This window comes from Rhyacophila brunnea, unplaced genomic scaffold (assembly GCF_057557595.1).
Source record: "Rhyacophila brunnea isolate RB1 unplaced genomic scaffold, BYU_Rbru_1.0 scaffold_6, whole genome shotgun sequence".
In the NCBI taxonomy this organism is placed as follows: Eukaryota; Metazoa; Arthropoda; class Insecta; order Trichoptera; family Rhyacophilidae; genus Rhyacophila; species Rhyacophila brunnea.
The window spans coordinates 41,877,744-41,904,244 of NW_028233276.1; the positions used below are offsets into that span (position 1 = coordinate 41,877,744).

General features: G+C 33.3%; 1 protein-coding gene across 13 annotated transcripts in view; it reads left to right on the top strand.

Moving 5' to 3' along the window:
* tacc (transforming acidic coiled-coil protein) overlaps positions 1-26,501 on the top strand; it is a 126,258-nt gene that overhangs the window by 87,535 nt on the left and 12,222 nt on the right. For 12 of the 13 annotated variants that reach the window (XM_085956900.1, XM_085956899.1, XM_085956903.1 and 9 more), the window contains 5 exons: positions 20,272-20,481; positions 21,512-21,602; positions 22,508-22,661; positions 23,520-23,603; positions 24,725-24,820. In XM_085956900.1, the coding sequence (XP_085813026.1) occupies positions 20,272-20,481; positions 21,512-21,602; positions 22,508-22,661; positions 23,520-23,603; positions 24,725-24,820 (635 nt within the window). The remainder of the gene's footprint in view (positions 1-20,271; positions 20,482-21,511; positions 21,603-22,507; positions 22,662-23,519; positions 23,604-24,724; positions 24,821-26,501) is intronic. The other variant, XM_085956904.1, reaches the window with a different exon arrangement.

Sequence of the window (26,501 nt, forward strand, 5' to 3'; positions counted from 1 at the left end):
GTAATAGGTCATCGAAATATATTATAATATAAGTACCGATACACAATTGTAAAAAAATATTGATATTAGTAGCTAAATATCTCAGTTTGAATAGATATTAGACTACTATTTCTAACGCCCACGGTGGCCGCGCGGCATAAGCGTTGGACTACAAAGCCGTGGGTCCCAGGTTCGAATCCTGGGTCTGGCAAGTACAAAAATTGTTTTTCAATTTGTGTGTGTCAGGGTATGGACCTAATAGGTTGAGCAAGTGGCTGACATCCATTTCTCGTAAAAAACAAAATCTGTCAACACAAACCTCCACTCTGTGGAGGCCCATATGATCCTATCAGGATCGGACATGGTCGGGGAAAAAAAAAAAAAAAAAAAAAAAAATTCTAACGTGGTTACCGTTTAGTCGGTGGATAACAAAATATGTTATAATATTATGATGTATTTTTATTTACATATTTAGTATTTTGAAAATAAGTTTTGATATTATGATACCGGTTACAAAATAATAATTATTTGAGAATGTTATGGTATGGATACTGCGGTTGGTGATCGTGATCGCCACAATTGACTCATGTTGGGATAGATGTGGTTTTCGTTTTAAAACTAACAAATTTGATTACACACTGTACCTATACGACATACGTTGTTGACCCGAGCATTCGTATGGTTTCGGATTACTATAATATATTATAATTTGATAAATAGGTATTGGTTGAAGCTTGTCGACATACAAAAATGTTTGTGGTTTTCATATCGGATGACGTTGTTGCGATATATAACTAAAAAAATGTATAATTTAAATGTAAGCTGGGTAAAACACCAATATGTTTCGATCGAATCAGAAGTGCGAAACCTGGCTTTGAAGCCAGATTTGATTCATGGCTTTATAATGTTCAGCCCATAAAACACAACGACGTAAATATTGTAAATAATATATTTTTTAACACATCACTCAGGTGTTATTATAACTTATAGCCACACCCAGAAGGCCACCCATTACTTATTTTTGTGCACTCTGGCGGTAGGGACTAACGAAGTTATTAAAAATGTATTTTAAAATATGCATTAAGTATACATATTACAACTGTAGTTTAAAAGGTCATTTATAAGACTAATAGCTCGCGACACAAAACATATAATATGTAATATAGTGAGTTTGAATCATGGGCTCAAGTTTACCCAGTGTTTTTATCATACACCTGAGAATCATACATACATTTTGCAAAGAATTTTCGAAATTTAACCTCAAAAACAATGCAAAAATGTTACTAAAGATGAACAAAAACAAATCCATCATATTTCTTAAACTATTCAGAAAATATTAAGCAAATCAGACATTTATATAAAATCAACAGCAGTCTTCATAGTATTTTAGTTATGAACAATTCAAAGTTTAGGGTATATTATATTATATAGGATCACTTTGTAAACATAAGTTGTTAACGAAAGGCGAAAGAAATAGCTGTCTTGTGAGAAAGAAATACATCTTATTAGCATTATGATGGGCCAGCAATAATTTTCATATTTGAGCAATGCAGTGCCGGCAACGAAATACTGCTGCATTTTTGAGGGCAATAAACACAAAACAGTGCAACGACCGCCTTATTCCAAATAAGCTAATCTTCTTCGCTTCTGAGCCGCATTCCGGGCGCCTGCCTATCTGTTCCCGCCGTTCGGTGTAATAAAATGTATGCGACGGCAACCTCCAGACGCAGACGGTCGCCCATGTATGGAAGGATATCTCCGCCCCCGCCCACGCGCCGGCACTGGTGGGCGGAAAATCATTCAATACCCTCCCGTGAATTATTATTATGCCGCCAGTGCAAAGAAAATTACTCTTTGTAGCGGTGCGATCGGCCGATCAAACAAGGGTTGAATATTATATTATTATTGTTTCTAGTCAATATAACTATTACGTCGACCCCCCCCCGTTTTCTAGTTGATAAAGGCGTATATCAGAGTTTCTCAAACTTTTTCAGACTACCGGCTTTTCGTTACCTATTTAATGAGTTTAATGTCTTAACTTCCACGGTTGTTTGTTATCGTAATGGATTTTTGGGTTGTCACCGCTTGCTCTCCCTCTTTCTTTCCTCGACGTTTCGTGCTCGTTGTAGAGGTTTTTTTCAAGAGAATTCTCTATAGATAATGGCCCGTGCAATGAGTCCAAAACGTGGAGGAAAGAAGGTCGGTTAAAATGTGGTGATAACCCAAAAGTCAACTATTGTATTAGCACCCGCTATAAAGTGGCTAAAAAATGATGCATTGAAAATTAAATTTAAAAATTAAAAGTACCTACCTATTTAAAATGCGACGTTTTTCTTGTGCGAGCGGACGTATTACCACTTAAAACGTTACATATTGGTGAAAAACCATTTTAAATGCGACTTTTGTTCATATACAGCTGAGTGGTAAACCCTTTTTTCCATTGGCTTCCAATGATTTACCCAATTAAAGCCCATATAGTGACATATTGACATTATATGTGTGTTTTTTTACGTGCATGACTTAAAACAACGATTTATATAGATGAAAACTATTAGGTAGGTACATATTTGTATTTTTTCCCATATGATAAGCCTGGCGCCCCTCCGCTTTGGGAATCATTGGTAGATTGATGTCCTGCAGTTTTCTACGTTCAAATTACAGCCAAATTAATGTAGATTTTTAATCATGACTCGTGGAATTGTCATCTCTTGAAACATGCGTGTTGTACCAATTACCAATCCTTATGCGGTTACTGTTGCAGTTAGTAGGTAGGTACCTAGTTATAATGCTCCGTCTGATAGATAGATACAATAGGTATAAATCGAAGACATTTTTTATCGGCACAACTAAATTTCAATACATTTATGTGACTATAACCAATGTGTATGTTATTATATTATTATTTTTCACACAACAATGCAATATTATTTTATTGTATTCATTATATGTATCCAATTTTAGTTTTGGTGTGTTAATAAACATGGTTGGGTAACCTACTGCTATAATAGTACGTAATATGGATGATTAGTATGATAACCTAGAAGGTTATGGTTTTTTGCAGCAATTGTCTTAATTCAGTTGAGAATAGTCATAGTACGTATTGCAAAATGGGATTATTCTTTTCCACGCTCTTCTGATCACATCGGAAAGTGTGCTATGCTACGGCATTATGTCGTATGTACATTATAAACTAGTTATTTTTCGACTTATCGGTTTTTTGTCGGTTCACTTCACATACTTCAAAAGTGGTAGTGTCTCATACATTACAGTTACACAATAATATTATTAGGCTAAGAATTAACTTTGTACGATACGTGAGTCGAAACTTGGAGGAAATCGTCTAGTTAAGTGTCAAAATTGTTGCCGGATTAAACCCCGTTATTTAACCGACAATTCTGCGTTTTAACGAATTAAGAAAAATACTATGTAGGTAGGTACCACAGAACCTAATATTTTTTCCGACCATGTCCGATCCTAATAGGATCATATGGGGGCCTCCACAATATGGAGGTTTGTTTTAACGGATTTTGTTTATACGAGAAATGGATGTCAGCCACTTGCTCAACCTATTAGGTCCATACTCTGACTCTTACACAATTTGAAAAACAATATGTGTACTTGCCAGACCCAGGATTAGAACCTGGGACCCACGACGCTATTGGCCAACGCTTAAGCTGCGCGGCCGTCGTGGGTTAGGCTATAATATACCAATACAGTAAATTTTGACGCAGGGTTTTGAATGTGTGAGTGTCATACGAAAATGAAGCACGCATTGTAGACGTGCAAATAGTGTTTGTAATACATCAATATTAAATAAGCGTCAATACATACCCGAGATCAGTGGTCAGTATTCGACGTATGACGTATTCTTGACACGTGTTTAAATTTATCCCGTTTCTTCCTTACTCAAGATCAGTTGCCTGTTTCTCCTTACCCGTTAGGTATTTCAGTTCCCATTATTTCTGAGTTCCCTGGTAGGTACGCAATGGAATATAATTACGACCCTAAAACATGTTTTATATTGTGAACTGTCAATTGTTTTGAAATGTTAGTTGATCTGTTACTGTGAAAGTAGTAGTAGTTTAAATTCAGCGAACCTTCAGAAAATTCATATTGCGGTAAGTGGTGGACAAGCCGCGAAGTGGGCGCGGGTAGTTGAAAATCGATGCTGGAAGCGTTAACGTAATTTGTATTTTAACTCTATTCCGAGTATTTTTAGATAGCGCGGCATAGCCTTATCAATAAAAACGAGCGTTTGATTTCTTTTACGAATACTAGGCGCATGCACTGGCAAGGCATGTAAATTTATAGATACAGATTTTCATCGAAACATATATACAATTTAACGTTAGTCATGAAATACATTTTAGTGTGTAATCTGAATCTGGGAATTTAACTTCTCATTGTTTCAGTTCAACATAAATTTCACAAATTTGTCTTGTCTGTTCTCTATATTAGAATATTGTTAACTTATGTCGGGCTTATTCTCTTTCATTATTGGAAATAGTGGAAGTAGGAATCTTATTATCTCGATTTTTTTACGTATTTCACTCAACATCGCACCTTCAGTCCAACGCATATCGCCATGTCAGATCTGCAGCGAGTAGGTCGTTATTGTAGCAACGCTGCAGAGTGAGGCAGAGGGATGTCGGCATCCGTGCTGTTGTGTCATAAGGAGGCGAACTGTCGTACAATGACTGAATTCATCAACTATTAAGACGTTATCAACCTATCTTTCTCACATTCTATATTGTTGTGCAAAAAATAATGTGTGTGGAACTATTTAAGTAGAATTTATATACCGGCTTATATTATATATGGAAACATATATAATTCATACCCCCCAAATGTGCTATGTATTGCTTTTAGTTGTAAATGTAAATTATATTCAACCCCATATCACATTCATACGTATTATTTTTTCAGTCACGTCTCACGTCCAACGTTCTAAAGGTTTATGGACTAAATTTTCCTTTTCAAACATTCTGATATATCTTGAAGTAAACCAACCTCGGAAAATGAATCGCTTTTTGGGCATTGTAACTTACAGATTTTATGTCTGTGTAATCTGGATGTGTATGGTAGCGCTTTCAGTGTTGCCAACTCTCATTCACAAAAATATGCCAGATTGGGTAAGAAAATAAGCTCGGATGGTTGAATAAAATGCTAGATTTTTCAAGAGTCTACCTACCTACAAACTGTCATTTCAAAAAAATATGTCAATATTATAAACATCGGTTTTAGAAGAATAATGATCAAAAAGAATTTAGTATTTTACAACTAATAGAACGTCATAATTTTTTTATATGTACCTACATATGTGTATTATATATGTCGTGATACTGGTGATCAGATTTTATCTGTCTGCAACTCAGCGCAAGATACATACATACTCTATATATGCGTGCGTATTGAACACACTGAACGCATTGAGCGCAGCGACAAAAATATTGACAGGTGACGCTGCCATATTGCATATTGATTTTCGAGCAAATCTGGTGTAATTTATTATGTGATGTTTTAAGCTGTTTGCGGTGACGCAAAACGCTAGATTTAACGCCATACGCCAGATGGAAATGTTGCTAGCTACTACCTATTCAAAAATGCTAGATCTGGCAAGAAAAAGTTGGCGACGTTGGACTCGCTCAAGTTTATGTCTAATCTGTTTCAATTAATCAAATATTTCTGATAACAGGTGTCATTTTTAAATGTAAATCGCCTCTGACGAAAAAATCAGTGACTCATGATTTTTGCGTTGACGATTTTTATCGTGGGATACGCTCATTTACAGCTTCCGTTTGTCTAATTCCGATTCAAATTGATGATTGACTATGAACTCCTTGTACGTATAAAATTTATTTGATGACCTCAAGAAATGATTACCAATTTAGTACGCGACTGATTGTTTTTGTCTTTGATGGACTACCGAGGTGGTCAGTCATATTATTCAGTTAAATTAATTCTTCGGTGGGTCCATTAAAATGTTTGCCGCGCCTGGATTTTGTATAATGTTACGTTCTATGCAAAAATTTATTTTATTTGCTGCTTTCAAATATTTTTTTTTTAGTTTCTCGAATTTGGGAGATTTGACTTCATGATTTCTCGAGACGAAAAATCTCGATCACGACGTCTACCCACTCACCACGCAACACCAGTATACAATAATATAATATTTTTTATGGTAGTATAATTTGACATTATGTATTGATTTTATGACTTTGTGACAAGTCTTATTTTAGGGGTGTCTCGTTCCCTAAATGGTGTTATTAGTTTAATGCCATTTTTTTAAAAAAAATTTCCATCTTACGTAGTTATCAAAATTAATATTGTGTTATGGTTATGATACATCTCATTTTAGTTTTGGAATAAATTAAACCGTTGTCGAACAAACTTGAAGCAACTCGATGCAAAATGATAAACTAGTAATAACTCTTTTAGAGAGTGCCTCCACCCAGAATCTCAAAAACGTCACGCTGGCGAATTTAATTGACACCTTTTGGTGACTCTCAAACGCATTGGCGTGCAAATTTTCGTGATCGCTGAAGGTACTTTACTAGGGAGTAAATTAATAATTATATTATGTAATGCGTCTGTAACTGAAAATTATATCTTATAGACAGAATGATTTTAGTTCACTTTTAAGTTCGCAAAATAACTATGGTTTTTCGCGAATGCGCCCGATTCAAAACGCTCTCCAATCTGTATCATATTTATCTGTTTTTTTGTGGACTTCCTTAGTGTTTTTTTTTATAGATTGGTAGCGTGGTAAAATTCGATGCGGGTCCACAGATATGCACGTTGAACCGCTCACACGTCGGTATTTCGAGAACGCAAGTATAATGTTTGTTATTGCCGCAGTGTACAGGTATATACGCGGCATATCTGACATTATGGTGTACCTATATGCAATGAAGTTTGAAACACATATGAACTCTCCCGTACAAAATCTTAACACTAAGGTGGACACGTTATATAAAACAATTCAAAGACATTAAATTTGACAATAATCTGTAAACACAATCATCATTATTGCAATGTAGGTAGAGTTATTTGTTAACGACATGCTACATCTATGTTTACAATAAACATCTGGCAGTGCAGCAGTAGATAGGTTAGCAGCACATGGTAATAATGATGTATCACAGTGAACGCAGATTTAGAAATTAACCCTTATTGCAATGTATATAGAGTTCACTTTTCCAAACACAGTCATCTGCATTCATCTGTCTACGGAAGAATTGAATTTGTATGACCGGGCTCGCGGAGACACCGACTTTGTTATGGTGTGGTGTTTACAAGAGGCTTTTTATTTTTTCGCTTATTCATGCGTTATATTGTATTCATTCAATACGTCAATGCGTACCTATATGTATTTTGGAAAATGTCACAATCGTACTATTTTTACCCTTCTGCCGGTACGTCTTTGCCCCTGTGATCATCTCGTCTGTGACTTTTTAATGACTGCTCGAAAGAATCCCTCACAAGATTAATGCAAAATCTCGATTAAGAAAATGCACAATGTATGCAACAATTCCATATGTCTATGCTGTGCACTGACTGTGTAAGTAAATATTGCTAATTGGAATTCGTACACGCGTCCTGTCGCAAACGCAAGCGTGCCGTCAAGTAATTGTATTGTTGTTTATTTGTTTGCCTTTTTCGTCTTCAACTTCGCCTGATAATCGAAATCCAATGACGGTGAAAAAAATCTTATCTATTATGTTGAGACAGTGTTAAGCAACATTTATTCTCACGAGAGCCAAATTAAATACCATAAACCAACAATACTGTATCGTAGATTCGATTTCGCATAATTATTATCCAAACAGGATATTTTTATTATGATATATTTAATTATAAAAAAAATCATTGCTCAGTGAATTATTCGTGGGCCACATGCATTGCTTGTCACTGCTGGACCCTAAACTTAATATTATGAAAGTGAAGCTAAAAAAGTTATCTGGGATAGATGATTAAATTAGCTATTCTCTCGCGTCTGTTAAAAGTCGCAAGCATTTTAATCTTTCATCTTATATTCACTGTCAATTCCATACATTGTTATACATTGCCAAGTTAAACTGTGATTCTTTAATTTTTAATGATTGAAGTAGGTATATGCTGTATTGATTACGACATATATCATAACCAAATGTGGTCGACTATATAATATGTAATAAGAACAATATAATACATAATTATTGCTTGGGTTAGGTGACATACCGTCGTCAGAATACACCACGTCATAATACGATATTATTTAGATTAGCAATCACAGAAAATCGGGTATGTTGTACGTACATAATAACGAAACAGGCGCGCACGCAGAAAAAATAGCTTACGGGGGGGGGGGTCCAATTCGAAAATATATAATAATTTGTTTTTGATTTTTGAAGGCGGCGGGAAGGGTGGGGGGGGGGGGGTTGTTAACAAATCCTAACTGGACCACTGACTTCCGCAATTACCCCGCCTACTACTTATATCTTCTCGTCGTTTCTACCGCGGCCTCCCGCACTTTTATTAGCTTTGAACACCTGGACTGCAGCTATAACTACAGGTGCTCTCCTATGACTTATTGTGACCTGTCGCATCCACAAGTGGCTATCGAGTGAGAATTATTAGTATCAGTAGTCTGCAATGTTTTGTCTTTTAGTTAGACATTCCGCTTCAGAATATAAAAGAAAACAATATAAGGTTTCACTTATTCATGAGTTCCACTGCGTCTTGTAGAATGCCAAGAGGGGAAGGGCAAACCTGTTGAGAAGGCTATTTGACAGCCAAATTATTTGGGTCCAAGAAGAATATAATAAGTCATATTCCATTCCGCTAAAAATTATATTATGTATTTTTTTCGTTCCTGAAGGGTGCCTGTAACGAAACATTAATATTTGTTTTTTCTGATAATATGTAGTTCGAAGTCTGATCAAAGTTTTTTTATACCTAGTGATATTACTCATAGATATATTTTTATCGACGTTTTCAACATTATATCTTTGATGTAGGTAGATGATAATATTTATAATTTTGCAACTGATGCATCATTGATTCATTTTCTTTGGATAAAGATTTGTATGCTTGACATTTTATCGCAATGTAGGAAGGAGTCGTATCTCGGTTAATATAATTACTTATTAATAACACGTCTTCTCACGATGTACCTACCTATTCATGCTTGTCACGTTTGATAATGATATCAATGTTATCAACGGCGTAATATTTTGATACATAATTCTAATAATAGTGACTGAATCTGTGAAATAACGTCCATTATTTTCAGAGAATTTATTATACAATGTTTAAAAAGAATTCGAATCTTGTAGTGGTTGGTATAGGACTATAGGTAACAGTTGAGAATCACACTGCAACTCGATCAATAAGAACGACATAGTGATTGTATTTCACCATCGTAGTTAAGTTAAGATTATACGTGAACAATTATAATAGGATCTCAGAATATGACCTATACAATAATTCACCAATTTCGCGATGTACATTACCTTTGATACGAGAGGATGCGTATCATCCTACATTGGTTTTTTTTACACGTAGGTACATATTTCATGCGATTCGCCCGCTGTGAACATAAGCTTGTTGTTGCGGGTGGGGGGGGGGGGGGGGGGGCGTTTGATGGTGGAAATTTCAAGCTGCTTTACTCTTTAATGAGTGAAGTGGATCGGAATGAGTTGCTAATAACATGCTTATTCTTTAACACGTGTTTAAGTTCCATATCACTCAAGAGTAAAGTTGTGGGTACCTACCTTACAACTACCCCCCAAAGATAACCAATTTCCCTCATTGTTGTATTCCCTGGGTTATTCTCTTCGGAAATCGGGAAATTCATCGATAAAGAAATATATATTTTATAATGCACTAAGCGTATTTAGTATTACAAAAGGATACTATAAATTATATTGAATTCTACGTTCTGCAGGGCGTTTTTTTAAGTCAATTGTAACACCATTATCAAGACTTGATAACTTCAATGGTTACAACTGAAATAGCCATCGACTTTAAAACACCTGTAGAATTTAATATAATTTATTTTATATTATAATTCTGGACAATGGAATTCTACCAAGTAAATGTTGACCCAATTGATAATTATTTATACTTAGTATTTTAAATTATGCTCTATAACTACTTACTTCTTTTGTTTATGTGTTGCGTAAAAATCAAACATAATTAAAATTTCTTCTGCTTACATAGTTTAACAATGATTAGTAGCAGAATTTTGTTTCGCACAGCCTCACTGGCCGCCATTATTATACGTCTATGTCTGTTATTTTAATTGCAATAGTAACGTAGCGCGTACTTATTTATCTAAGTATGTATCTAATAGTAGAAAAAAACGTCGCAGTCCTTGATTGCATTTACGGCTCAACCATGGCCTCGTTTGGACGGGCCAACAGTACGATTGCCGCAGTTCAACTAAGAATAATTTATTCTTATCTGCATAAAACTGTTTCCCGTTTTAATATAATAATACAAGTTATTTGCAGTCAATTAATTTCAAAAGCTGTTAACATAATTATTGTAGATCCACGATAAGCGACCGACACGTGTTTGAGTTCCGCAAAAAAATGTTTGCAAAGCCATCAACAGTAACGAATATGCAAATGAAAAAGTGGATATTTTATTCAAGTTATTTGTTTAACTCTTTCTTATTTAGGTGCCTATATTTATTACACCGTAATTTATAGTAGGTAATGAAGTCAAACATTTTTCCAATAACTTTTCCATGTTCGATTTCAAGTAGCATTGATTAATTTATTTATATTTATTTAACTTGTATGAATAGATTTAAACCGTGAGTCGTGACGTGTTGTGACATTGATAATGTACAATCGAAATGATTTTTTGCGCCTGAATCATTTTCGTTTCGTATGCGTAGGGTTGGTTTGAAATATGAAATTGGTACATTGTAAAGTACGTTGCTCATATTCTAAAAATAAATAAATACGAATAATAAAGACAGCATCATTGTTAACTTCTTGGTTTCACTCCAGCTTAGATACTATAATGCTACAATCCATAAAAGTGCGATATATTATCATCCGATGAGCAAATATTGTAGAGAATTATACCCCGTTTACAGGTGCATGGATTTACTGTTCACAGTAAGAAAATGTATGGGTAAACAAACATGTATTTTCCTGCAGTTGGCAAGATTGCGTGCATGAATCAAACGAGTTTGGAAGCTTCTGTATTTTAACGCGCAAGTAAAATCTGCGCCTGTGCAGTAGAATGATAATGGCGAACCTGCCGGTAAAAAAACGAACCACTCATTTTGAGATTAATCGATTTTCAATATGTCCTGTCAAATAGTACTATAATATCACAACATCGCGCCTCGCTTACTCTTGAAAAATGAGATTAGAGAGACAGTCGGCACTTTTACGTGTAAACAGTTATTGTCATGATAGTTTAAAATAAAATAAGCACGATTGCCGACAGTAGTTCCATGCACGTGTACAGGCGCTATTAGGTTAAATCGGGTCGGGACAGAAACGCCCAGAAAATTCGGATCAGGAAACACTATAAGTCTGTTATGTGATTCGGATCCATGGAAAGCGTTACTTGCGAACATTGAACCTTTCCTACGTCAGAAAATAACAGATAAGTCAATCTTGGCAAATTCATGGTTTCGTAGTGATTTGCGGAACCAACATAAAATTTTATTTGTATTCTTAAAACTGACACAGGTAGAGTAGACGTGTTATAACATTGCACTTTTTTCACTTTTACTGACGCCTTCCATAAAAACTAAAATAACTTCCATAAAATTAGATCAAATAATATTCGCTTGTATTAATATATTATGTAGTAATAAGAAAATGAATAGCTAATAGGTATACCTATGTAAAAAAATATTATTTAGAATATACATTTTCATTTTCATTCTAGAGCCGGGAGTTCAAAGTTATGAAGTAGCAACTCTAGATCCTTGGTAAAAGCAGTCAGAAATCTCAGATTCGCATTTCAAAAATGATAATCAATTTGTTTATTGGCATTTTTTTGTATAATTGAATAGCCGAATTTTCTTATTGTTTATTTCAGATTTTTTAGACACTCGAGTGGGTGGATTTATAAAATCTACTTCGGTAGATGTAAATGCCTGGTAAACGAATCGATTATGTACATACTTATTATCCATATACGACAGTATAAGAATCTTGTATTGCTTGCATGATTAATGTTTCTTATGGAATTCTTTTATCCACGTCCGCTGTACATACACGTATGACTTGCGATAGTGAAGCACTCGCTCGTCGAAGTGGCCAGGCCAGTAGCGTGGGTCGGCCATCTGGAGGGCGACCTTCGAGCGCCTAATAAGCCGCTGAATAACTTCTTTTGTGGCCAGCCTAGTTCTGTTTTTCTATCTAATCGTATTTTTTTCTCCATACCATCTCTCTGCGCTCCGGTCATGCCGTGTACATTTCCAGCGTACCTCCTCACATCGTAATGTTTTTGTAACACTTGGTACATACCTAGTCTCCCGCGGTGTTATTATGTTCATGCTTAGATTGTTGATGTATGCCTTCACTTAATCGGATTAACCATTACAGTAATCGTGATCTACGATTGGTAACATTTTCAGATGTGTAATAATTAATAAGTAAGTAGATAGTGGAGAATATTATATTTTTCCCCGTGTTGGAGGTCGCCCATACAAAAATATTATCAATAAACATAATAAGTACCTAAATCAAATACTTTATCTAAGTATGTTGGCATTGCATTGTATATAATTGCAACCGTTAATTATATCGTCGTTGTTTTGTAAAAATGGCGAATTAACCAAAATGCTATTTTACAGGAGGGTTTTTAACTTTTGGACATTTATTTATTAATTACCTGTGGATGATAATAAATGTTTATAATAAAGCTTAGAAAGAATACTGTCCTTATAATCATTATAATACTATGTTTTAAAAGGCGTACTATGTCACATTCGTTTTGTATTAGTAACACTAATTGGTTATTCGCCCTTACGATTATCGTTTTTAAGTACTTCCTGTGGAGATACAAATTCGCCGTTTTTACACAACAAAGACAGTGAGGTACGAGGGTGGGTCAATAATTCCTTAGAAAAAAGCATTAAAACAGTTTTTTTTTGTATTTTTTTTTTATTTCTCAACATAATCTCCTTGGAGCTCAATACACTTGGTTAGACGTTTCTCAATTTTTTTTAAACCGTCAGAAAAATAAGTTTTTGGAAGGTCCTCAAAATAAGCATTTGTCCGATCGATGACTTCTTCATTTGAAAAAAAACGTTGTCCACTTAGCCATTTTTTTAAGTTTGGGAAAAGGAAAAAGTCACTGGGGGCTAAATCTGGCGAATACGGTGGGTGGTCGACCAATTCGAACTTCAATTCTTCAATTTTAGCCATTGATCGTAAACATGTGTGAACACGGGCATTGTCCTGATAAAAGAGGATTTTTTTCCTGTTTAAATGAGGCCGTTTTTCTTCAATTTTGTTTTTTAGCTGGTCCAATAAAGATGCATAATAATCCCCTGTTATTGTTTTTCCTTTTTCCAAATAGTCAACGAAAATAATTTCACGTGCATCCCAAAATACAGTAGCCATAACCTTACCAGCTGATTTCACGGTTTTCGCCTTCTTTGGACATGGTTTGCCTTCGCAATCCACTGCTTTGACTGTTCTTTCGTCTCGGGAGTATAGTGGTGTATCCATGTTTCATCTACAGTCACAAAGCGACGAAAAAATTCATCCGGATTGCGTTGCATGAGCGACAACAGGGCTTTAGAGGCCACCACCCTATTGCGTTTATTGTCGACTGTGAGCAAACGCGGCACCCATCTTGCAGAAATATTTTTCATGCCCAATTTGTCATGTAAAATAGAAATGACGCTACCTTTTGAGATCCCTGTAACCTCAATTATCTCACTCAACTTTAATCTTCGGTCACTTAACACCGTATCGTGGATTTTATTGATCATTTCTGGTGTAGTCACCTCTACAGGACGTCCTGAGCGTGGTTCATCCTTTGTTGATGTACGACCACGTTTAAATTCATTTAACCAGTTATAAATAGTTGCAAGTGAAGGAGCAGATATGCCGTGAACTAAATCCAACTCATTTTTTATTTCCTTTGCTGTTAACCCTTTTATATTAAAATGTTTAATAACAGCCCTAAACTCAATTTTCTCCATTTTTGTAAACAAGCAATTTTTTTTTTTAAATGTACGAGAAACACACAACATCCCGACCAATCTGATTGAAACTTCGCAGCATACTGAATCGGTAGTGCCGCTGCATGAAAACAAACCGCTTACAGTACTAGTCGCGCCACCTGTCGGCTTTTCTAAGGACTTATTGACCCACCCTCGTACCTACATAATGTAAATTTCGCCAAAATGTTTGATTCGCCCACCTTAAAAATAAAAAAAAACCGACCGTATTATCGTAATGAACCAGTGGTAGGTAAACAATTTTGTTATTCATATAATATTATGACCAATTATTATATTTTCTAATTTATTGTTCGCGGGCCGCACAATGTACAAGTGTCACGAAAAATATTGTGTGTTAATTAATTCTCTTCTGAGTCTAGAGTCTAGACATAATATTAATATCAATTGAATGTGTACAACAGCTCATACTCAGGTCACTCTCCATCTGCAGTACGTACCTAATTATATTTGCAAGATGGAAATTAGAATCAGCGCTGGTGAGATCGCCGGCACTACATGTTGGCAGTATGCACCTTGAGGTTGAGTTCAGTGTCTGTGGTTGCCACCCTCAGTATATGTCACTAAGGTTTTCATTGTTCCATCTCAAATTTAAAACCTTCACCGTTTATAAGCGCTGCGAAACGAGCTTTAGCTAGATACATATTACAGCGTATACCGTATATTAGTGGCGAAGGGTGGAGGTAGGCTGTTACGATCAGTTATAAATAGTGCTCACTAAACTTTGTCAGTCATGCGTATTTGTTTTCATTGAAATAAGACTACAATTTTACAAATGCTGTTGGTTAGTTTTTAAAATTCAATTAAACCCTGCGAAAATCAAGCCATAATAGATAATAGTCTCAAAAATACTTGTCTAGGTATCTATAAAATGTCTAAAATTATGCAATTAAATCATACATAACATTGGATATATTATAGATAGAATAATATTTTTTTATCTATTATAGTTTGGTTTAGGCAGGGCTTAATGAATTTTAAAAAATACCAACAATATACCTATTGTGTGTGTATTATGGTTTTTTAGCCAGGGTTTAATTTAAATTTTAATTAAAAGTAATAAACCACTATCTGTAAATTATAGACTTAGTTTAATGAAAACAAATACGCATGACTGACAAAGTTTATTGTTCGACCTCCACACTTCGCCACTGCCGTATATCAATCATCACAATACACTTAAATATATAAGTAACGGATGAAGCATTAGTTTGTTTCATTAAAAACCTAGTCGTATGTAATTATTATATTATGATATACTAAAAGGTCACAAATTTTTGATGGATCGGAGGATTTGTGCACTCCATTGTAAACTAACGATGTCTGAAAAATGAATAGTGAAATACCGGGTAAATAACCTCGGCGTGTGTCGAATCGAATCTCAGGTAACTATATTTAGCTTTAGCGTATCCAATGAAATATTGAAAATGTTATTTTATTAAACAGCCGAATTGGCTCTCAAATAAAAACAGTGTAATAGTTTTTTAATTGGTTACAATTAATTTAATTACCGTGAAAGCGGAAGTGGATTCCGTTACTGCGACATTTCATTATTGTTTTCCGTTATGCAAAATGGACAGGCATGTCCGCAAATCGTTGTTTCAATCATCGAAAGTTCCTCGATGATTAGTTCCTCTACGTTAGTTTCACCTGTTATGGATGCTCTGTTGTGATGTGATGATGGTCCGCCTTCACATGTCACGTCATTCACCGCACCTGTCGGAAGATATTCGTAACATTCATCAACCTCGATCGTGTGCGATTCTATAACATTGCCATAGTGCCTCGATGAGTTATGAACACGCTCAAGAAACCGGGGGATCTGTATCTATCTGATAAGGAACACATTTTTACATAGGTATAGTAGGGCTTTGAATTGCCAATAAGGACTGGTAGATTTATCACTCCTAATACTGATACTGCCTTGAATGTCTTAATTAGGAGACTAATTTATGTTGCATTATAATATTTCCGTTTTCCGCCTTTTATTGATGACGCTGCAATAAGTAGTTCCCGCTATCTATTTTCAGTGACACGCAAAAAAATGCTGGGCTTCGACCAAGGAAATAAAAACCTTCCAACTTCTTTGGTTTTAAATATTAAAAAATTAAAGCTGCAATCGTACCTACGTTTTTAAAAATCAAATAATAATAATGCAGTTTATTTAACGCATTTTATTTAACGAATAATTCACAAGGTTTAAGAATGTAATATTCTTTTTATCGTAATAGGTTCTTGGGTTTTCACCGCGTGTACTTCTTCCTTCTTACCTCGACGTTTCGGGCTCGTTGTTATCCATTATCAAGACATGACATTGTCTTGATAATGGCCTCTGCAACGAGCCCGAAACGTCGAGGTAAGAAGGAAGAAGTACACGCGGTGGAAACCCAAGAACCTATTGCGATAAAAAAACAACCGCAAAAGTCTCAAACATTATATTATAAGATTCTTTTATTGAACATACATAATTTAAAAACACCTCAGCGAAATATAATATAACCACTAGAAAAAATCTTTTTGAAAAATTACGACGCTCAGCTGGATTCAAACCTGCGCCTATAGTAATAATACTATTATAAAACAATTTTATAACTATTTTGACTTCTGATTTACTTAGAAAGTAGATCGGTGTTAGGTACATAATTTAATGAAGTTTGTCGGTACTATTTACACTAAAATTATAACTAGTCCGTCAGATTTGTACGACGTCTAGTACAGCGGTCGGACGTTTACTTCGTATCAAATATTTTAACCCGTTTTTTTTATTGTAATTTATTATACTAATGTAATACTTACAATAACACAACTTGAAAAAGAAAGCACTCCAATGAATATTTTTTCGACATAAATAACGATAAGCACCCACAATCAATTTAGTTTAGGTAGGTAGTGAAGAATCGTAATAATATCATGCAATTTTACAGTCGTATATTTTTCGCCGCCTGGGTTTTACGGATCATCTAGTGCTAGTCCTACTGACATGATGTTCTAGTATTTAAACCTTTTCAAAATTTGGAAAATCTATACATATATTATTGATTATTATTTTGTTTGTACAAAAAAAAACGTTTGTTTGACATTTTTACTGCAACAAGTGGACAATGGTGAGTAACTATTGTATTTTTATTGCCAATTCTCATTGTTTAAAACAAACTTAAATCGAGGTTTACCACGATAAAGTTAACTTCTAGTTCAATCAATAAATGCTTACAATGATTATTGTTGAGCCGTTGACTGAAATCTTATTGAATATTCAAGCTTTCGTGCCAATTTATTATTTTTGCCATGCAAGAGGATTTATTTGTAGGACTTGGTTATTAGTTCCATCAATCAAAGACTTCGATAGTAAATTCACGCCTGCTTATTCATAACGCCACACTCCCAGCCCATCACTTTGATACAGCGAGTATGTCAATCATTTAAGATAACATTTTCTTAGTTTCCACCGTAATTTCCTTGGAAATTTTCTTTACGTATTAACTTTATAGTGGAACGATTTCCTCGTCTGTGTCGAGTACGCTATTCGTTCTCTCAATGTCTCGCTTTGATTTATTGTTTATTTGAATCGTTTTGGCGCAAGTAATTCGGATATTTTCGAAAATAAGTTATTCTTTAAGGCTGTTATGTTTGTATCGATTCTCTTCTTTATTTTATTCGAAATTCAAATGTTTTCATTATTGCTTATGCATGTGATTATTTAAAAAAAAAGTACCCTTAATTATTAATACTAATATTAATATAATAATATATCGAAGAATTTCTTATTTCTCTTTCTTTTGGACAATGATTGAAACATTCCTAACTATTGGTTCACTGAAGTCGTGGACGTCATTCTCTGGTGCAAGTCTGCTAAATAAATAAATGACTGGTGCAATATAAATACACAAGGCTTCGTCACACTATTGAAGGGAATGTAACACTTTCAAATCGTGCTAAACTTAAATTATCGATGTAATTTACGTCACCCTAGGTAAACATAGTATCTACGTACCTTTGTATTCGTCTGTAAACGAATCCTACCATGTTAAGATAGTTAAAATATATATTTTTGATGTATTTTTAAATTACACAAATAATAGATGTGTTCTTTTTTATTCACTGTTGGCGGTTATTTAAAAAAGTAAAAGCCGCTAGTATTCCGTTGACCTTGTGAACGTAACTAATTTTAAAATTTTATTTTTTTATTTAATGACAGAATTCGTGGTTTTCCGTGTTACCGTGTATTCTGTGTCATTAGTAAATTAAAATAGATAATGGAATCTTTAAATGGCATTGATCTTATCAATTCTAATTTTATTCTTTATTTGGGTTTTGTAAGCTATTATTAATAATTTAAGAGTATATTTAATATTTTTCTAATACAGCTGCTAATTAGATTGAATTTATCATCAACGTCTATTAATTTGATCATGGTTTTCAAATTTAAATTACCTTTTCATACATCATGTTTTGAAAGTTTTCATTTAAAGGCTGAATTTTGAAATCTTTAGAAAATTTAAATAATTCGAGTTTGTGAAAAGATTTTCCTTGTGAGTAAATACGAATTAGTTCAGGCATTGTTCTTTCAATTCGTATTGTTTGGATTTTTAAAACATACCTTGAATGTTTTATGATCTTTGCTTTGATTTGTGATCAAACTGATCATGATCATTTATGGTCGTGTTTAATTAGAGTTGATCGGTGTTTGTAATTATTTATGGCAAATTGTATTTGCTAGCATTGAGTAAATTGATTTAATATAATTGCTGACTTTTTCTAGATATTGATGATAAAACTTTTTAGTTTAGTTTGCAATATAAACTTTCAATTATTCACTATCTATTGGCTCAATCAAAATTGACTGTTTTTTTTTACTATACATTTTAACAAATTAATTATCCGCTATTTAAGTGGATATAATATTATTTATTGAATGCATAATTACGATTTTTGTGGGGAAAGCGTTTAAATGTTAGGTGCCATAGTATCAAGCTGGACTTTTCGAATTAAAACGAGTGCTTATGAAATGACATTTCGATTAATAATCTTTGAATACGGCAGTCATTAATAATAAGAAATTTATAAATTTTATTCTGAAAATTAATAGAAAACTGGAGCTTAATGCTTTTTCCGTTTACAATTTTTACTGATTTGCTGCGGAAATTATTTTTATGGGATATAAAAAAACAATAATAGATTAATATCAAATGCATAAATACTTTTTTTTATGAACTTTTCAGTCATAATTAGAATTTTATGTTTTGAAATACTATGGTATGAATTATGAATTGTAAAGTTTCCACACAGATTCTTATCTGTGAAGGTTTTCAGTTTGCATATTTTTTGTTTTTTTTTTTTTGTTTTGCCGCAACTGTAGGTATTTACTTAAAAAAGAATACATTTTTATTTATTTGGAAAATCTATAAAAATAACTGAGTACCTAGTCAAAAACTCTAAAAATGTAATGCTTTCTCTGAATAGCTAAAGTATATCAACAGTCTTACAGGCGATTCGATTGGGTTTGTACTTATTACGTGTAACGGTTGACAACATTTCTAATTGGAATCGTCTGCAGTAGTCTTATGATAATCTTTTTCTTCGGGTTAGGTCTTACTGGTTATCATTCTAGAAGTTGCCATAGCCAACATTATTTTCTTCAGCTGATAGGATCTCTTTGAAGTTACTTTTTGGTGGGCCTGCATATGCCTTGTTTGAAAACAGGTGTATCATGCTTTGCATTTTGCCACACTTCGAGGCTTGTTCATCAGATATCCTCCATTTTACCATATTTTTTTGAATGCTCCTCAACATAGTTCGCAATCATAATATGCTTTTTATGTTTCGTACTCGAGGTATGCTAAGGAGAGTGGGAGAAAGGAGAGGTTGCTCTGATGACCGATTGACATCTGACATTTTTATCATGGTGGTCCATCATGCTAGATGTCAGTTGATTCATGCAATTTGATAATGATGGTTTGCCACCGCAAGACTCCAATAGCAATAATGTATAATCCTGTATATTTCCACCTATACTAATTATTATGAATTGAAAACTTTGTTATAATATGAATGCAAAACTAATGATGTTGTTTCTCTTCCAGTGTTCAAAGACCCGGCCGCTTTTGATTTTCTTCTCCATTGTGGTGAGGGAGGTGCGAGTTCCGGACGTGACTTCTGCAAAGAAAGTTTGCTGGTGAAATTTGACCCGCTGGTGGGGGGACCGAAGGGTGCGTTGCCTTCTGGGGTGCGGCCAGACCGGACCACACGCCCCGCCACACCGCCCCCAGCTTGTGTCTCGCCCAAGCTGGATGGTGAGTTCTCATCAATGATATAGCTTTATATTTTATTATTCATGAAGGAAACGACACATTCCGCTTAAAATAAAGATTACCTGTCGGTTAACTCTACAGACGCTATTTGATGGGTGAGAAAAGCAGATACAACAGTCATTTAAGCTCTGCAGCCAAAGTCTGTGTTGATGGAGAAAACAATAATTTAACCTAGCCGTGTTTGTGGAATGGAGATATCAGTTTGAACTAGTGGACTGTTATGATGACTTCATCAAATCTGTCTTGATCGTCACACCCTAATGAACCTAGCAGTCAGCTTATTAAAAAATAATTGTGTTTATACAATAAAAATTGTCATTTCGAAAAATTCTACAGCAGAAATCAAACTTATTGAGTTTGTTTCGAATTGAAAATTAACATTGTTTTTCATACACATGTTTATTGTTTATTGCCATGAAAAATTGTTTCATAACCAAGTAAAACAAACTCATCGTCAGCAACTAGTGATTTGATTACTTACTTTTTTGTTTCTGTCTGTGACAAGGAAGCAATATGTATGTCAGTAACCTTCGATATCATATCCTATGAATATGATATCTTTGATTTTCTTGTTAATCTAATATTTATTTCAATTAATAGTAGAAACTAATATTTGCATAGTCATGGGTGGTATAATAATAATATCTAGTATTGATTTTCAACCAACATCTATTCATAATAATAATTATTAGCCAGCAATGTTTACATGATATTTCCATGTAACTGAATACACTTTACTGTGAAGTAGAGCTTAGTATGCTCGGGATTCGATCAGTGGGTTATGTATTTGAATCCTGTTGCCAGCACAAATGTATTTTTGGACTCGGACATACCTTATAAGCTGGTCTCGGAGCTGAAATTGAGAATACCTTTTTTACAATGAGCATAAAGGGAATATACTAGATAGTCATCGATATCAGGCGAGCAGAGACGTCCCGCTCTTCATCAGCTTTGCTGTTTAAATTCTTCCTTAGTCGGTGTAATGAAATATTTTTCTTTTTGCTTATTTCAGAGGATGCAAGTTCTGCTAGCGGTCTAGCGGAGAGTTGCAGCTCAGATTCCAGCCTTTGTACATATAACTCAGAACCAGGAAAGACATTGAGGTAATATAAGCACACTCGGTTTGCTTTAAGCTAGCTTTATTTATTTCCTAATTAGCTAACAATGGCTAATATAAATTAACAATAATACTCTGACTATAACATTAAAATATCATAACTTGGGGTTTTGGAATTCTTGCTAAACATGATTAGATAATATGCAGAAGGTGAATAATGACCCAATAATTACATAATGTTATCTTATCAATCATGTTCTTCTGTACAAATCAAATTTAACTTTCTATTGAATTTAGCGATCAAATAGAAGTTTATCGACTATTATGATAAGGCAATGGAGTCATTTCTATTTTTGTTTATTTTTATTAGGCAATGCTTTTGGATCTATTTTTTTTTTTTTTGAATTAATATGTGAAAAGTAATTTGTCATCTGTTAAGTATTTCTTTAGTCATTAGGAATTTATACTCATGCAAGGCCACATGCATAGAATGTCGATGTTATTTTGATGTAACTTAAAACTATGCATATTACATATGTCAGAATAGAATGATGGATGCTTAAATCTTAATTAGCAGTAGAAAAGTTGGTACTATTTTTTAAAATTCTGATTGCCTGATAAATATTATAATTATATTAAAATAGGTAGCAATAAATTAACTTTATGAATTAACACAGTTTTGAAATTCATCCTTATTTTAATGCAATGCAGTAAATGAGTTCATTTTTCCATCACTTCCATCTGTATTTATTTGTTAATTATAAAAGAATAATAATGATTCTGGCATACAAAACTTTAGGCCAAACTAAAATTTTCGAGTCGTTTTATTTTTCACATACATTTTTTCCATATAATAATAAATATCAATGGTAAGTACACATTGTTTACATTGGTGAAACTGTTCTAACGAAAATAAAAATATGTTAATTTATTAATTGGACTTGTTTTCAGTACAATGTCATCCGTTGAACAGAGCCTGGGCGCTCTATCTTTGCAAACGCAGGGTAACCAACCGCAGCACATTGCCAGTAATAACAGCATACCTGCGCACAGTGTTGGCGCAAATATTAATGTCATTAATCAACCCACTGAAAAACCTACTCAGGTAACATAATATAAAATTTAATATAACCAAACTATAATATTCCCTATCATAATATAACATCACAATAATAAAATATTGGTTGTAGTAATAATAATTAATAGATTATACAAGAATTTTTTTGGAAAAAATAAATTTATGAGTTCTCATAGGTATTTAAAAATCCGGAAAGTATTAAGTCATTCTTTACTTTATTCATAACTAAGGAAAATAATATCAAATACCTTTTGTCCATTTCATGAGCTCAAAATACTGTTTTGTAATAGAAATTTTATATCAATTATTTAGCCTGAATGAAACTCATTTAAAAAGTATTTTTTGATATTAAAATATATTGGCTGTAGAAAGGAAAACAGATGTAATCCACACAATAATTTATAATATTTTACAGGAGGCACAAAAATGTTTTTGTTATGGTTTTTGGTCAAAGTTACAATACAAAATAGACAACCGGAAGTGCATGATAATTAATAATTTGGTTTTTATATGCCTAATCTGATATTAATTATTGAGTTATAGAAAAACCAACAAAAATGATGGTTAAGTCGTTTTCCCACTTTACTTCCTTTTATTAAAAAAATGCCAGCTAAATTTAGATAATAAATTGGCATTTGCAGCTTACATCCTTTGGACACAACATGTATTTAGTAGTGTACAATGTTATTATCCAATAAAATCTAATTTGAAGAACTGAGTGTTACATCCTTTTTCCTTTCTACAGTCGAATTATTTATTATGGTTCAATGGAAGTATTTGTTTCGAAACTACTAGAATCTGATAGGTGATGTTTTATCATGGAATGAAACTAAACAAAATCCTATGAAATTGATGTTGAATGCAAACATAAAATGTGAATTTCAGGTAGTGACCCCTGCTATCAGTACCAGGCAACAATATCTGCCGTCGACACCCCTCTCCTCCAAAAGTGTTTCTGTCACTCCAAAGGTAACTAAACATAACCCAACTCGCTAGCCCCAACAATAATAGCAATGCATGAATTTCACAACTGGTTATCAAGGTTTTATTTAATTACATACATTTTTTCACTCTCACACCTCTTGACAGTTCATAATACAATAAGAGAAGGTACTACATAAGAAATAAACTAGTATAGATTTTTTTTCATCAGAATTCTGTGACTTCATCTACTCTGTCTATTTGAGAATGATATTTTTGTGTAGCACTCTTCTCTTGGAACAAAAGTACGAATTATTATAATCTATCATATTGATTTGAATATAGTAACTTATTCTTTATAAAAAAATATGAATTATTTGCCCATGCAATAATGTTTCAGTGACATTACTTACATTTATTTCGATTTACTATATATTTGTGTAATTAATTATATTATTGTCTAATACCAAAGAATTCAAATGTAGTGTTTTGTAATTCTTTATTCTCCTTCAGTCAGTAAGAATTTTTTCAGTACCAATTAAAAGCATTCGTCATAATATTATGTATTGATGGTTGCCCTGTGATAGATATATCAATCAATATGATATCATAATAAAAGTAATTTCATTTTAAGTTCCTTATTAATTTTTTTAATTCAATATAATATCTCATTTTATATCATATATTATAACATATTAAGTAATTTAATATTATGTAGGTGTATTTACAAACATAATAATATGGTATTTATTTATATTGTATTTTTTATGAAACTGGATTTATAGAATTTAAAAATTAATACTGAAAGAATGGAATGTTAGATTTTTTTATAATAACTGTGTGATGATCTTTTATTGTATATATTAATATTAAACTTGTATTAGTAGAATCTCAAATTATTTTCAGTAAATATTAACCCATTTGAATTATTATTTGCATTGTAATAATATTGTATCCATTCCATCCAGTACAAAGTAATTGATGATATATTATTTAATGTATTTATATATTTACCCCATAATTTTATTATTTTTCGAATAAGATAAAATTTATATTATTATACACGCAAAAAACTATCCGCATCGGCTATAAGGGCTCGAAGGACTATTGCGCTGCTCCCACAAAATGCACAAGTCGTGTGACGGCGGTTCTGTCTGGTTTCCTTTCAGTCCGCGTCCGTCTCCTCGGCTATCGCGGCCATCGATCGGCTGATAAGCTTCGGAGCTAACACTCCCCCGCCGCCGCCTGTTGTCGTTCAGCCAAAGGTAAAACCAAACACCTCAACAACAGACCGCACTTTTTCAGAGCATGGCTTAAAATTTTTGTCCATTGGTTTATATATTGCAGAAGTATTCATTCCATTGTATACACGGAAAACTACATTTATTCTATTCCATGTTGTATGTTTATATATTATTAAGTCACTGGTAGCATGGCGGAAACTCGATTATCTAGGCTAAACGGTGATGTAATTAGTTTGAATGAAAAATAATCTGGATAATTAAATTGAATATGGGCATTTTCGCCAAAGTTTGTACATTGCGTTTTTGGCATGTCCCATGACTTTGATTGATTTTTTCATAGTTATTATATTATAAAATGTTGGAAAGTTATGTACTTTTAACATGCAAATTTATTAATTTACTCTATTCAATCAGTTAAATACAACTATCTGACCTGTATATATTTTTAATTGATTATTTAGATCGAAAGGTAGTGCGTTTTTACCATGTCCCACCCATAAATTCAAATAAACAAAGTCTGATTTCGTCATTAATTTTGAGTGTGTAAAATTAAATTCGTAGTGTTTTCAACAGCTTACATTATATATTTTTGGAAAATATATAGTTTTTTCGTAAATTTGTACCAATATTGAAAAAAAATCACGTTTAAAGTGTGTCCCAGGATATTTGAAAAAGTGGAACTCCACATTCCGTTACCACGATTTTAGCATGAAGGCGAAAAATTTTCACTATAAATATGTTTTTTTTTAATGTAGCAACATTTTTGTATAACACTGATCGCCATGTACACTTTAAATTGTTGGTGTGTGTCGGTATCGCTATCGGAACAGGTTGCTTTCTGGGTTGGTCATTTAAGAAGTTCCACTACTGTTACCACGATTTATAAGGTAAGAAAACACATATTTCTATTTCACATACTACACATATGGAGCTTATCTTTCATACTACAGATATAATAAAACATATCGCAGGTTTAACAATAAAACTAAGCTAAATTTTGGCTTCAAACACTTCTGAAACAGAATCCGTTACTTCCACTCCGAAACTATATTGGTGGTAACGTATATGTGGAATGTAAAAGTAACGAAATGGCATGCATAAAGTTGGGTTTACAGTGTGTGTTTAGTTCTTCATAGATTATAAAAAAAATTATTTTGTCTGTTCGTATGAAAAACAAAAATATTTTCATTAAAAAATATAAAAAATAACCTGACTATAATATAATAATATAATAAAGATTAAAAAAGTATGTGATATGTCTGAATACGCAAAAATAGCGCACATAAAAGTATGGAGATAAAAAAAAACAACAGAAGGAAAAGAAAAAACACCAGACTGAAATAATTGCGAGACAGGCACTGGCTCTGTCATACTCTTTCTGTTATACGCCACCAAAATTTTAAAACTTCTCCATACATTTTAGGCATAGAAATTTATAAAAATGTATGAAAAAGTATTTTTTTGTCACGTTTAACAGAAATGTGTACTCGATTAGATTTAATACCTAGAACTGTAGGTATTCACGAAATGTCAGAAAAGTACGTCTTGATTACAATCAACCTGTATAGCTACATTTTATGTTGATGAATACAATTAAATTTCAAGACAACATAAAGTCGAACTTGGTTATTACGAGGAAGATGGGACCGACTGAATTTGCTTGTTATAAGCGTTACTCGTTATATCAGAGAATAGGTATTTT